Genomic DNA, 16,018 nt, shown 5'->3' on the forward strand with positions numbered 1-16,018 from the left:
AGCCCCTACGTAAAGTTTTCTAATATTTCCAAAACATGCAAGGTTTACATTTGGCAAGGAAGTCCTGCTATTCAAAAGTCTATGACTTATCCATGGACTTGCCATATGCATGGTCATCCAGATATTACAGAATTACTATGCTATCATCAATCCTATCATGGGTAATCATTTGTGGAGTGGAATCTGGGTAACTGAATGGGACTAGTAGAGCATTGGTCGGATGCCCTTCCTGTTGCCAATGCGGAGGTTTGTTCAGCAGATATATTCTCATGTGCCCAGAGAGAGAAATATCTGCCTCTACCTAGGATCAAACTCACAGCCTTCTGATTGTGAGGCAAGAACGCCACCTCTAGGCCACCGCACCACTCTGCTTCCTGTATAACTTCAAATGTACCCAAGAATTCCCCCAGAATCCACACACATGAATTCCACAGCAAACAGTATAGAAGAGAAATTGTTTACTAACAGTAAACAATCATGAATAATAGGCTTTTAAGAGGTTTTCTCCAAAAACTAAGTATTACCTGCCTGCAAGGTCCACTAAATTGATCTTGCTTGCTGTTTCAGAAGGCAGATTATTCTCAAGTATGGCCTGAGGGAAAACAAATTCAAGCAGTGTGATTTCCCAGTAAAAATTCTAATTCTGCTATAGTCTAGAACAGACTGATTTTGTGAGGTGCTTCAAGTGGTCAACCAGCATTTTATATCAATGGGATTGCATGCCTGCCAAGCATATGTACTCATTTGATTTCTATCCTGCTGCAGTGTCAATTCTTGGAGGGCATCATGTCAAATTAAAAACAATATGCAATCCAAATAGCAAAATAAAATCAAACCATCAGAGGGAGATGCTATGGTGAAGAACACCTAAATAAAACCTAAACATCATAATTAAAACATAAGCACTGAGGATTTTAATCAGATATGAAGTTGCAAAGGCAATATCAACCATTGATCTTAGTAGTTCATTGGGCAGAGAGGTAGAAGGTGTGAAAACGGAAAGTAGGTTGCCATAAAGGAGAGAGAGAAGGATACGACAGGGGAAAAAGAGAGGAAGATATAATGATGGCCTTCTCACGTTTGGTTTTTACTCTGCTCATCAATATCAAAGTAGCTCAGCTGAAGGGGATGCAGCTTTTAACTGAAAAAAAAACCCCGCCACTCATCAGTGGTCCCACATTACAAGTATAATATAATGCTCCACGGTACAAATTACTTTTACGACAATGTCATTTTGTTTCAATGTATTCGTAGATGAAATCAACACCAACAAGACTTGCTTTTATGGGTTTCAAAAATTACTGGGAAAATTCAACTAACTTGAGTATATTGGATGGTGAAAATAGCATGGGATCTACTGCTGGCATCATGAACATGAGTAGCTGCTGTGATTCTACGGACAAGAAAAGAAAAGTTAATATATTATTATTTGTGGGGTAGGAACAGTGACTATGATAACTTATATGGAAGAATAAACATGAAAACAAGTTAACCATCATACTACAATTTTGGAAGATTTTGGTAGAAGCAGCTGAAGTTTAGACAATATATGGATTATCCTTGGAACTAAATGTAAAACTATATTCCACCACATGACTAAGCTATATAGAATCACATGGACTTCACATACCTCTATATAGCAATTATGTCCATCCTTTTTATAAAACACAAGAAAATAAGTTTCACAGAATTAAAACATTTAAATTAAGAAACTATTATTTAATCAACATTATGTACGCACTAATTAGTATGCTATTATGCAGGATAATAATTTCTTGCAATGATTAACCATTCCTTTTGCTGATGAAAGCTGCAATATAGAAGGATAATGAGAAAAATAATTATAAACAAGCTAACATGAATTAGAGTACTTTAATACAAAATACCTATTTGCTATCCCTTCTTCCAGAAGTTCAACTACTTGTCTGTAGTCTGTAACCATATGTTGAGATAGCCCTGGAAGAGATTTTAAGGAAGAAGGATCAATAGGTTTTTTAAAAAAAATCTTCTAGTGTTTTATCCCAAAGGTGCCTTTTCAAGAGGCAGCTAGAGTTTCCGGCAAGCAGCTTCTTCAGCTCTTGGGTGAGAAGCGAAATGTCTTCAAACAAAAACCAAAAAGTCCAGTTGCCTCTTGAAAGAGCACCTTTGGGACAACCATGACCTGGAAGACTGATAATCTCCATAGACATTCCTGTCTTAATACTAAAGATCCAGAGGGCACCAAAGAATAGAAATATTTTCTGTAACATTATGATTAGCAGAAGAGACTCTTTTGATGACCTCCCCTGCAGCAGAAGCTTTCCTAACTGGGTATCCTAGAAGATCCTTTTCCTGTATGGAGCCCAGCTTGTGGAATGCACTAACTAAAGAGATGGTTTTGGCCAGTGGTGGGTTTCAAATTTTTTTTAGAACCTCTTCTGTAGGTGTGGTCTGCTTTGTGGGAGTGGCTTGCCAGCCATGTGACTGGGTGGGAGTGGCTTGCCAGCCATGTGACTGGGTGGGGGTGGACAACTTGTAAAATGTGGTGAAACTCACTTAACAACGCTCTTGCTTAGCAACCAAAATGTTGGCTCAGAAACTCTGGAATTTGAAGCACACAAGTCTTAAAGCTGTCAAGTTACAAGACCCTTGCACCCCTTACCCTTTAGAACCCCCCCCAGGGTGTTCAAACTTGACAGCTTTAAGACTTGTGGACTTCAACTCCCAGAATTCCTCCTCTCGCTCTTCATCTTGATAATGTGCGGACGGGGGTGGTGGTGGAGGGAGCTGGAACCGGTTCTAAACGGCACTGTAGATTTGTGGAACCTCTTCTATAGAAGAGGTTAGAACTGGCAGGAACCCACCCCTGCTTTTGGCCTACAACCAAAAATAGCACCTTCAAAAGGGGAAAACTGAAAAAGAACAATGTCTTCCACCAAATGTTTAATTATTACTTATGGCTCTGTGTGTGTGTGTGTTCCAGTATAACTCTGGAACGCCTCAAGCAATTTCAACCAAACTTGGTACACAGATGACTTACTCTCTGGAAAAAAATATTGTGGGGGTGAGACACCTCTAACACCTCTTGGGATGTGTGTTCTGTTAAGATACAACCAGTTGTGCCTTAAAATGGCTTTCACTGTACTGCCGTAAAATGGCTTCTACTGTACAGAACAGTGGAGTTGCCATGGTAATGGCTGCACAATACTCCACAAGGGGGGTCCCTCTGGTAAGGAGAAAAATCCAATATTAGAAATTATGTTTGGTCCAGACATTTTCCCCCTATAAATAAATACCCAGACAACGCCGGGTTATTAGCTAGTATTATATTATATACAAATATACAATATATTATATTATATTACAAATTTTTCAAATAGAAAAATATATTATGGATGAAACAAATGATCACAGTATTGCTGGAACAAGAAGGCATAACTGTTTAAAATAATTGTGAATACAAAATCAATGAATCAAACTTCAGTTACAAAATGTATTTTAATTGTATGGAAGATAAGACATACATATTACTAAGGATATCTAGTAATTGCACAAAATATTCTCCATACTTTTCAAATTATTTCACATGTCTCTTTTTTCCTTATTAACCTCTATTAAAACATAACGTGTGACAGATACTTTCCAAGCAACACTCAAATAAGTAGGTAATGGGATTGGAAAATTATAGAAGACACAAGAGCAAAGAAGACACAATGAAAGCTCTTTAATCTCATAACACATGAACAGACTGAACCATAGTTAGCTGGAAAATTGGGAGCATCCTAAACCAATTCTTCCTTCTGATTTTTCAAGGCTTGCTGGTCATGTTAGGTACTGATGGCTCCTTCTATTCATATATCAGGTTCATATTACACTATTAGTATGATATGATTAATAATTCATTCAAACTGAATTATCAGTTTTGAAATCAATTCAGTCTATGTATGCAGAAAATTTTTTATGTCTATCACATGACCTTGTTAAACAAAGAGGGTTTTATTTTTATTTTAGACATAGAGACAAGCTTTTTTGAAAGTCTGAACTACAGTGTTAGCAGCAGAAAGTACTTTGCAAGACCTTGTGAACTGATCCTTAGAGATAAATTAAATACCTTATATGTAATGCTTCCTAATTAGCTGATGTAATTAGATGTAATTATCTAGATCCCAATTACTTGATTTGTCAAGAACAATCTTACCTACACCACTCCATACAAAGTACACCTTTCAAAAATAGTTTGTATTAAGAATTGTAGCTTTTAGTAGTTTTTCATTAGTAGCTTTACTATTAAGAATAATGTATTCAAGGTTTACATTCAATACTTTTTTTTGCCAAAAATAATTGACAGTTTATCTCCAATAAATTTTGGCAGCAACTGGAGTATATGTCAGTCATTGGGTAGCTAGATGCATAAAGCATAAAATTAGGGAAAGGTAGAAGTGTCACAAGCTCTTTGAATAACACTGGATCTCCATCCATCCCTCAGAATTTCTAGAAATAGTAAGCAAAAGCAATGGCAAAATGAATGATAAAATGACAAAATATTTCACAAGATGTAAGGAAATAAAACTAAAGTAAACTATTTCTCTCTCTCTCTCTGAATAATATCTACCTTCGAAAAGACAATTACCTTGAACATATGGACCCATCTCAGGGTGTTCACGGACACGAAGTGTATATGGCTTCTTATGGTTTGACTGCCTTAATAAATCGCGGACTTGTTCATTATAAATTTCTAGGAAACTAGAAAGAAATAGAGATGAGCATAAAATTCTTTGTCTAAGTATTTGGACACTGAAGCAGCAAGATCAATCCAGCAAAGTAATAGTAGGGAAAACAATAGAGAGTCTGGCAAAAAATAATTTTGGCATTCTTTTATTCGTTGCTGCTCTGACTATTTTTGTAATGAAATGAATACAGTCACAAAATATCGTAAGAATAGCTTTGGACAGAGGTGGGCTTCAAATATTTCAGCAACAGGTTCTCTGCCTGGTTGCTGAGTGGGCGTGGCCATGGTGGGCATGGCCTAGTCAGCCTCTTGCACCATGGGGGACACACACCATTTTTTCCTTCCCCAGGCTCTAGAGGCTTTCTTCGAGTCTCTGGAAGGACAAAAATTGCCTTCCCCGGGCTCCGGAGGCCCAGAACCTCCAGAAGGCCTGTTTTTCCCCCTCCCCAAGCCTCTGCACAGGTCCTGCACTTACCTCGGGGCCAGCCAGGGGTGGGATTTGGAGGATCTCTGAAATGGCATAATGTTAGCTAGTGCGAACCCCTAGCAGTCCACTCCTGGCTTTGGAGAATATTTGGTAGGGAGGCATAGCAACCTTAGGTGTTTCAATCTAAAATGATCCTTTCCTCTCAGAGAAGATTCTTGCTAAGAAAGAGAATTTCTATTGGAGAGTTGTGAATTACCTTGCATTCAGTTCCAAAAAGCCTTCAGAGGAATGAACGTAATACCCGATTATAACTCTTTAAAGCAGCTTTTCTTGGGATTTTATGGGAAGCACAAAGGTTGACTGAACAATCCCACAAGAAGGAATGATTGCTTTAAAGAGTTGTAGAACCGGCTAGGTTCATATTTCTAGACACTCTGAAGTACCTTTTAGGAATCAAATCAGAAACATTGCAAAGCCCTATTAATTCCATTCCCTGCTGTTTTGCATCTCTAAAAGCTATTATTTAAGTATATACTACATTTAGTGTTAATACATCTCTAAATATTTACTTTGACAAACTATCATAACCAATGCCTATGTTATAGTGTCAATGTAAAAGTTCTATAAAGTTTATGGGACTTCTAAATGTTTAAGGATAGCTGAACACAGTCCAAATATTAGACATCCAAACATACTCTAAAACATGATGTAATTAAAAATGACAATAATTATGCCTTCTAGTTCAAGGAAACACAAAAAGAAAGAAATTACCAGTGGTTTAATACAGAAAAGAAGAATGGGTAAAAACATATGACCATATGAGAAAATTAAGTAATACCTACCTAACTTCTACTCTGCATGATGTTGACTGCTTGGAAGAGGCACCTTCTCTTGAAAAAAGACCCTATGAAAAACAATAATTTATATTTTCTATCTTCTATGACAAAATTAAGCAAACTTAAACGAAGCATTTCATTTAATGACATAAATACCTGACATATCCGAGGCGTTAATCCAATGGAAGCCTTGAAAAAAAGAAGAGATTATGTGAAAACTGTTCCTCATGTGTTTTAGAAGAATCACTACTATTCATTCAAGTTCCAGGATTCCCCGCATCTATGACAACTCACCATGGCCAACTCGCCACAGGACAAGGGTTACACTAGTATCAAAGAAATGGTGGAATAGAACCATTAAAGAAAGAATACGAAGGTAGGGATAGAATGAAATGTGAATGGCAAAAATTAAAATATTTTTTATTTATTTTAAATAATTAAGTAGTATTATTAAACTGTTTTGCAGTCAGTTGTCCCATAGTGAGTTGGCCACGGTGAGTTGCCCTGCAGTGATCTGGCTGTGGTGAGTTTTGGCTATGGAAAATTGTCTCATTCCAGAATTACCCAGCCAGCCTACTGAGCCATGCTGAGAGTTGAAGTCCCCCCCAATCTTAAAAGTTGTTAAGGTTGAGAAACATTGATCAAAGTGTTGAGTTAGTGTTGAGGAAACACATAGGAAGCTGCATGACAAGCAAAGGGAATAGCACAAAATAATATCCCGGCTTAAAATGTTCATCACTATTGTGCTTCAACTTGACAAAGCCAGACTAACTGGCGTTCCATGATATTATTTCACATGCTTTCTTATATAAAGTAGTATATTATTAGTGTAGGACTATATTCTTGTAAAATAGTATGAAAAGCATTATTTTAATATGAATCAGGAAACAGTTACATCTGTTACATTAATGCAAACAATTAAGTTGTCAATATTTTCAAAAAAAAATCCTTCATATGGTGATTCTGAATGTTAAAATTATTTTTTTATTAAAAAAAAAGATAAAGCAAAGTACAGAATTAAGGATACAACTCACTGGAGTTCCCATCATGGTATATGTTTTTCCTGAACCTGTCTGTCCATAAGCAAAAAGACAAATATTGTATCCTTTAAAAGCACTGGATAACACCATTGTACCAAGATCCTGAAAAACCTGCAAAGAACAAAGGAACAATTTATACCCTGATGTGTGATGCTAAGTTTATTGTTTGTACATCTAAAATGCTTTTAAATTCTAGAATAAATTTTCTCAAAACAGAGAGAGGGAATGGAAGGTCAAATGTTTTAACAAAATACAAAGGTCACTCTGCAGTGGTGGGTTACGGCCTGCTGGGAGCAGGTACTGTTCCGGTATGGTGTTCTGGAGGGTCTGTCTGCCCATGCTCCTTACCGGTATTTTAAGTTTTCGGGGCTTCCGTGCACGAGCACGGAGCATACAGTGCCTGCACGAAGCTCCGCCGAGCAGCTGGAGTGTCACAGGCGGTAAGTACACATGTGCACGCTGTGTGCATGTGCACGCGCTATGCACTTTCATGTGGTGGATTCCCGGCCCCGTTGTACCATACTGGTTGCACCAGGATTCAACCCACCACTGTCACTCTGGTACATTTTCAAATTCTTAAATTTCGCTCCAATTAATGTAATATAATTACTTCACCAAGCTTCTTTTACATACATTTCATTCTCAATAGGTACAAGTAATCCTAAGCTTATGACCACAATTGAGCTCAAAATTTCAGTTGCTAATCAAGACAATTAAGTGAGCGTTATCTCATTTTACGATTTTTCATGCCAGTTGTTAAATGAATCACTGCAGCTGTTAAGTTAGTAACACAGTTGTTAAATGAATCTGGCTTCCCCATTGATTTTGTTTGTTGATTCCAAAAGGTGATCACATAAACATGGGACACACAACTGTTAAAAGTACACGTCAGTTGCCTAGTGTCCTAATTTTGATCATATGACCACAGAGAGGCTGCAATGGTTGTAAGTGTGAAAAATGGTCATAAATCACTTTGTTCATTGCTGTTGTAACTTTGAAGGTCATTAAATAAATTATTGTAAAGCGAGGACTACCTATATTAGTCAGTAGTGAGATCAACATCTGAATATCTGAAGTTTGTTTGTATTAATCATTGTTACTGATATTTATTTGATAGATATATTTACATTCTGTAAATATGTTCAGTGACCAAAATAAAATTTGATTTGTCTTATTGAGGATAAGAGTTATTTCTCAGAAGACAAAAAAAATGGATTACATGAACTTGCAACTCAGTGACAGGTTCATAGCTGAATTCATTCCAGCATGTTAATTCATGCTGGAATGAATAACAAAAGTACAGTTAAGTTCAATGAAGGGAGGATATTAAAATAACAAGTCATGTAGTAAAAGTTTCTTCTGGTGAAGATGCTGAATGGCAAGAAAAAGAGAAAGGAAATATATCTTGGGCGGGTTTGGATAAATATATGCAGTTAATCGAGATATGTGGAGGTGGTTGATCAATTAACAAGAGATCCCAACTCCACTCACTCCCCATCTGTAATTGGATCATAGCAATTATTGGTATTAATTTATTTACGTTTTTAGCACATATGTGTCTGTTAGGGTTGTAAGCCACCTAGAGTTTCCCTTAGTAAGATAGGCAACTGATAACTTTTATGAATAAATACAGTAAATTAAAATAATATAATTAATATAACATAGCATAATTTTATTGTGATTTAAGAAACTTGACTCTTAATTCAATTCCTATCAAAAATAGAGATTAGCTTCTTAAAAACATATCTGCACTTTAAAAGAATATAAAAAGTTATGCAATTTTACAGTTTATTTTCATATGCATAACCTAAGAAAAGTAGTTGTAATGGTGCTAAAAGATTAGATTAGATTAATAGTTTATCTACTGTAGTTGTGCATCCTGTTTCCTAATTTAGCCAATCCAGATTGCAATGGTAGATCAAGATAACAAATACACTCCCACAGTCACCAGCTCATAATTGGGATTCAGAAATATATTTTCTCTGATTCTAGAATTAGCACAAAAGCTTCATGATTTACCTTTCACAACTTCTTCTAACCTGTTTAATACATCTCAGGTGTCAATTTTTGCTGAACAAAATAAAACATAATTGGGGAAGGGAGGTAGAAGGCAGAAAATAATTGAAAACTGTTTTGCATGGCTAGAATTAAGGTACTGTTAGATTTTTTAACAACCAGTTGTTACTGTAAGTTAAATAATAAAATGCTGGGTTTGCTATTTAAGGTTTGTAATTAAATATGAGCTTGATCTTGTTGGATGTATTATCAAATCCTGCAGATCCTATAGGAATCTGCAGGATTTTCTTTTCTTTATTTATTCTGTGCCATTAATATGGTCAAAATTGGTTCTTTTTACAAACATTGCAAATCTTTTGTAATTCTTAGTTTAGACAAAAATACTCTCATATATTGCAATTAAAACATCTGTTTTTATTTAAATTGATGCTTTCTGTGAAGAATGCTCTTTCTAAAAAAGAAGAACGCCAACATTGTCAACATTCTAGGAAATTATACTTTTTAATGAACTCTAACTTTCCACAAAATTATATTAGAACATGTACTAAAGCTTCACCCTTCTTTTTGGACCTATTCCTAATAAAATATATAGTTACTACAAGAAGCCATGTGCTAGTTCTCCAAGATTTGTTTTAATATATTCTCTATCTTGTAAGTTGTTTTTTTTCCTCATTTTCTGGTTTGATTCCTAAATTAATTCTTATTCACCTTTCATTTGAATGGAACTTAAATGAATATTTCATCTCTCTCAAAAGACACAAATTCTTGCTCCTGACAACACTGAATTATGATTTTATAGTCATTTTTGCTTACTCTCATCTTCAATAATCCTTCTTGAACATTCTAGCTTTATAAAAGATTCTGTAGTGTCTGATAAAATTAGATTATTAATTAATATCCTCGATAAACATTTGAAAAAATAGAAGATATGAAGGAGAAAGGATTTCTGATTCCATATTCATGTAAAACATTCAAGCCCACTAACTTTTGATAAATACTTTCTAAATCAACAAATACACAACAAACTTTCTGAGATTCCTAAATTCTCTGTATCCTGCTGAAGACTGAAAACCCACCCTGCATTTTCTTTGACTAGCTTAAAGCCACAGTACATTTCTCAGTATTTCTGAAACTTTACTAACTCTCACCTCTGGTGCTCCTACAATCCCAATTCTAACCAGTATATTCCCAGGCTGATTTAACACATTTATTATCCTGTTATATAATTTGCATTCAAGTTTGGAAACTTTCCTTTGTATAGGGAGGAGAAACAGTTCCAATCATCAGACACAAATGCAGTTTTTCTGCACACATTAAATAAATTCATAGCTACTCCAAAAGCAACCATAAGCATATTTTAACATTTCTCCAAACACTGAACACCTACAGTTTTACCACTTTTCCTACTATCATGGTGTTTATGGCGTCTGTTTTTGTAGATACTAACATTTATAGGATTTATTTCAATTCCATTCTTCAAACTATCACTAGCTAGATCCTTTAAAAATATTTCTTAGCATCCTCTCCATTTTGTTCCAAGTAATTTTATTACATTTGTTTTTTACTACATCGAAACTAGAAATTCCAAAAAAATATTTTATTTTCAGCACAATAATTTTCTCTTTCTCTAATTATTCCTTATTCTTTTTGACTTTGTGATTTTTTTTCTTTATATACATACAGCATTCAATATCTATCACTCTTCCTTTTTCCAGCATTTCTCTTACAAGTATTTTTTTCCTCAATCAGGGCCATTTTCCCCTGATAATAGTCAAGCATTTTTTCTCATACTTTCCATTAGAATAATTCCACTCATTTCTCTAGCAATTTGTGATATAATTATTTTCAGTTCCAGCTTACACATTCCATTTTCTTATGTATACTTTCCCATGCATTCTTAGTCCATCTTGCAGGGTTTCCCTCCCCCAACCCCAGGATTGTGCTTTTTTTCTTCCTATAGTCATTCTATAATTACTGTATGACAGTGGTGGGATTCAATTTTTTTTACTACCGGTTCTGTGGGTGTATCTTGGTGGGCGTGGCATGGCTTGGTGGGCATGGCAGGGGAAGGATACTGTAAAATCTCCATTCCCTCCCGATCAGCTGGGACTCGGGAGGCAGAGAATTAATGGAGGCAGGGTCAGCCAGAGGTAGTATTTACCGGTTCTCCGAATTACTAAAAATTTCGTCTACTGGTTCTCCAGAACTAGTCAGAACCTGCTGAATACCACCTCTGTTGTATGGTTCCCCCTACTTTTTCATGTCCATTTTTTTTCTTCAGACATCCATTCCTGACATTACCAAAAAAAATATTTCTTTCAAAAGTAAAATCGGGCACAAATCACTTAACAAGTTGATGACCACCTATACATTGTTTTTTTAAAAAATTCATCGATCATTACTCTTCTCTGCTTCTATGATCCTATGCAGGCCAGGAACTCCAATCTAGATACCATTTTCCAAGTTCACATAGGGTTGTCATAGTCCACCAACTATGAAGTATATACAGTTTATTGACACATGAAGGATATGCATGATATTCATGTCAGTATAGACACATACAATTAAATTACACAAGTGCAATTGTTATGGGGAAAATATTTAAGATCAGTTTCAACGAAAAGGCTGACTGTGGTGCAGTGGTTAGAACGCAGTATTGCAGGCTAACTCTGCCCACAGCCAGGAGTTTGACTCAAGGTTGTCTCAGCTTTCCAACATTCTGAGGCAAGTAAAATGAGGACCCAGATTGTTGGGGGCAATATGCTGACTCTGTAAACTGCTCAGAGTGTGCTGTAAAACACTATGAAGTGATATAAAAGATTAACTGCTATTGCTATTAATTGTTGTTTATAAATTTTTGAGGGAACTTGTTTTCCTTTTGTGTGGGGCCTTTTTATATTTGGGGTAAATTTTCCATTAAATGAATATGGCATATAAAGTTCCTAAATATTTAAGATTATGTGATCATGTGAGCTTTTCTCATATAAGATCACATAATTCCAAAGGGGAATACATTTAAATTACATATTAATTTAATTACTAATCACATTAATATTTAGTGTAATTAATTTATGTCATTAGTTATTTAATTATACTTATATAATCAGATCATTTATATATGCAAATCTAAAAATACTGAATTATGTGAATTAATGGTAGTTAAGGCTGTAATGAAAATGTATTTTTGGCATTTATTATTCTCATAAAATTTAATAGAATTGAAGAAACTTTTAAGTGAAATTTTTATGGGAGGACCACAGACAGAATGTTATTACCTTGTGTGTCATCATAATACATATACAGCAGTGGTGGGTTGCTCTTACTGTCACTACCGGTATGCTGATCACGCACTTGCGCATTCTGTTCACGCACGGGCCAGACTTGTGCTGTGCGCCTGTGTGCAATCTACCACCCGTGCGACAACCAGGTGATTGTTGGGGCTTGTGCAGGCACCACACGCTGTGCGTGCGGGCGCACTTTGCCGCTTGCCATAAAAACAGGTATAGAGCATGGGTGGGCCAAAAGAGCCACCATATCGGTACGCTCTCAGCTGCTCCCGGCCACTACTGGTACGGCTGTACCGGACCGTACCCACACCAACCCACCTCTGATATACAGTAACCCACTTTCAAGCCTTTAAATCCAAAAGAAAGACATGTAAGAATTTCTCACATTTTTTCCTACTAAGATCACAAAATGAGATAGCTAAAGAATCTTGAGATGAAGGGATGGATATTGTAAAATGACACCAGGACTCTCTGCCACCTTACAACATAAAAAATTGCTAGAAGATTTTGAGAATGACAAGAAAAATGCAGAACTTTCCCACAATTATTCAGAATGTTATTAACGATAGAAATCACCACAGTATTAATTTTAATCAACATTACTTTCAAATCTATGGATTGGAATAGGTTTGAAATCACACCCTACACACAGATATCTTCAAAGACATCTCTGCTGATTTTTGAATGTGATAAATTGTTCCAAGAAATAATGTATATGAGAATACATAAAGCACAACATTTATCTTTAGAAAATGCAAATCCTCTGAAAACTGAAACCTTGCCAGTTCAAATGACACATATGGTAATGATTTAGGTGAGCTGAGGTGGCACAGTGGTTAGAGTGCAGTTGATGCTGCTGATCACCGGCTGCCAGCAGTTTGGCAGATCAAATCTCACCAGGCTCAAGGTTGACTCAGCCTTCCATCCTTCTGAGTTTGGTAAAATGAGGACCCGGATTGTTGGGGGCAACATGCTGACTCTGTAAACCACTTAGAGAGGGCTGTAAAGCACTGTAAAGCAGTATATAAGTCTAAGTGCTAAGGTGGCAATAGAGATGACCCTTGATTAACAACTATTTGTTCAGCAATCATTCAAATTTAGGACCATGCTAGATGAGTGACACCTATGACTGATCCTCATAGTTATAGTGTCATAGTGTCCTTGCCATTACACGATTACAATCCAGACACTAGGTGCCCCATTCACAATTTTGAGGTCACATCAATGACAGCATCCTGTGGTCGTGACAGCCATTTGCAACCCACCCTGCAGCTTCCTATAAGCAAAGTCAATGGGGAAGCCAGCAGAAGATTGTAAATGGTGATCATATGACATCACACTTAATGATGGTGCAGCGTTTACTTAAAGGCAATAGGCAATGCTGACATATCCGTTGCTAAGTGGTGTAGTCACGTGTCTCGCTTTACGATCCCCAGTGCTTAGTGATGGAAATCCCAGTCCCAATTACCATCATTAAGTAAGGACTACCTATAACAATGCTAAGCATATACCTAATCCTGTAACATCTGTAATGATAGAGAAATACAATCAGGATTATGCCATAAGTACCAGAAAAGTAACCAATCTATATCTGACTTATTTTACACTTGGAGCTATTAAATTATTCTATTGGACTACAAAGTTTTATGCCACATTTTACAGGTTTAATAATTGTTCTTTAAGCAGCCCCCCAAATATTTTGATGGCTCAAAGTGTACATATTTGGACAGAAAAATACATAAAGAAAATGGCAAACGGGAGTTAAATTATAACCTTGAATATAACTACATTCTTGGCGTATAACTACCTGCTAAGGCATCAGATAAATTATTTATCCCCCCTATCAAAATAATAAAAGGCAACATGAAAAGAACTGTTATAGAAGAGGGGTACAAGAAGGGCGCCTTTTCTTATTAAAAAGGTAAAAAGCGAATACAGGAAGGAAGGACTAATGTAAGTAGCTTTGTTCCATCAATACAGGGTCTTTTCTGCGTGTGAATCTCACGAGGAATACCAAATTAATCCCAGCTGAAGACTTTCTATGTGAAAAGAAAGCAGCAACCAGAACACAGGGACGCTCATTATATTCACTAATAGAGGAAGAAACTTCTGCTATGACGCTAGGTTTATTTAAGTAAAGTTACTCTATTCAGGATGAAAAAAAGAGGCTGGTCATTTTGCAGCATTTTCTTCCTCCTGTAAAGAGATGACTGGCTACGCTACCAGGAATCCTAGCCAATCCTCAGCTTCTCATTCTCTGCACAATTAAACAGGAAATCGTGAAATAGAATGAGTCTATTCTCCAATAGATCAATCTAGAGAAAAGTCCATTGGCTCTGTGTCTAGAAGAGAGGCTCCACTATTGTCTGTTGAGTGTTAGTTTAAGAAATGGTAATTGATAATGAAAATAAAATAAGCTTCTCCAAAATCACTTCCTCGATATTCGGGCAACTATCCGTTCCCAAGAAAATCTCATCAATTATTATGAAATGCTAACCTTTAAAAAAAAATCCTTATACTGTGGAAGTGTTCTTCCCCGTTTTTCTTGAATAGTAATAGAGAAAGAGATAAAATCTGGATTAATCTCTTTTCTATTTTACAGTTTTTATTTTAGGATGCTTTGACAGTTTTTCTAAGTGACCTGTGGGGATTTTTTTAAGAAGCAGCAGTAAAAACTGACTTTTAATAATTATAAACAAGGGTGCAATTTTTGAGCAATACTTTGGTAGATTAATAGAACACTAACCAGATGCTTCACATAAACTGGGCTCATGAATATATGAGGTTTTTTTAAAAAAACCTTCATAAGTGTTGCTTTTGAAGGAAACAAGAATTATCCGGGGCAGGACTGGTGTCATTATCCAGATGGCATTGCAGGTCAGTAAATTTTCTTACAGGTAAATTAGAGAAAGAGATCTACATCACTTAAACTTTTTTGCAAATTAGAAGATCACTAAAAGGGCCCAGAAAGTCAAAAGCTTTAACTTGTTTCTAAAGGGGATTTTACATTAAAAAGAGCTTCTGCATGAATACACCCAGTTATCACCAATCTCTGCTACATAGTGAAGCCTCACACAAAATACATACAATATATTGGGAGAAGGCCTCTCCCCCACAACTCTTAAAAAATTGTCCTCAGGCAATCAAAAGGTACTGCAGCTAAATATGGAAAACAGATATAGTAAATATCACCATAACATTAATACCTCATTATTATTAATATTATTATGATCATTGCATACAAGTAGTCCTCAACTTATGACCATAATTGAGCCCCAAATCTAGTTTGTTAAGTGATAAGTTTGTTAAGTGATAAGTTTGTTAAGTGACTTCTGCTCCATTTTACGATCTTTCTTGCCACAGTTGTTAAGTGAATCACTGCAGATGATTAAGTTAGTAAACCGGTTATTAAGTGAATCTGATTTCCCCAATGACTTTGCTCAGAAGGTTGCAAAAGGTGACCTTGGACAAAGCAACAATCAAAGATGAACCAGTTACTAAGCATTTGACTTTTGATCACATGGCCATGGGGATGCTGCAAAGGCCATAACTGCAAATAATGGTCATAACTCACATTTTTCAGTACCACTGTAACTTTAAACAGATACTATATAAACTGTTGTAAGTTGAGGACTACCTGTATCTTTACCCTATATAGATATCCCAAAAACTATTCTTTCAGCTGTTTTTTTCTCTCTCTTAAG

The 16,018-nt window shown here is 36.0% G+C and overlaps 1 protein-coding gene across 1 annotated transcript in view; it reads right to left on the reverse strand.

Annotated features, from left to right (window-relative positions):
* Positions 1 to 16,018, reverse strand: part of STARD9 (StAR related lipid transfer domain containing 9) — a 95,008-nt gene that overhangs the window by 57,455 nt on the left and 21,535 nt on the right. The window contains 7 exon segments of the mRNA XM_032213387.1: positions 525 to 592; positions 1,321 to 1,393; positions 1,887 to 1,956; positions 4,610 to 4,722; positions 5,978 to 6,039; positions 6,128 to 6,160; positions 7,006 to 7,122. Coding sequence (XP_032069278.1) covers positions 525 to 592; positions 1,321 to 1,393; positions 1,887 to 1,956; positions 4,610 to 4,722; positions 5,978 to 6,039; positions 6,128 to 6,160; positions 7,006 to 7,122 — 536 coding nt within the window.

This window comes from Thamnophis elegans, chromosome 1 (assembly GCF_009769535.1).
Source record: "Thamnophis elegans isolate rThaEle1 chromosome 1, rThaEle1.pri, whole genome shotgun sequence".
NCBI lineage: Eukaryota > Metazoa > Chordata > Lepidosauria > Squamata > Colubridae > Thamnophis > Thamnophis elegans.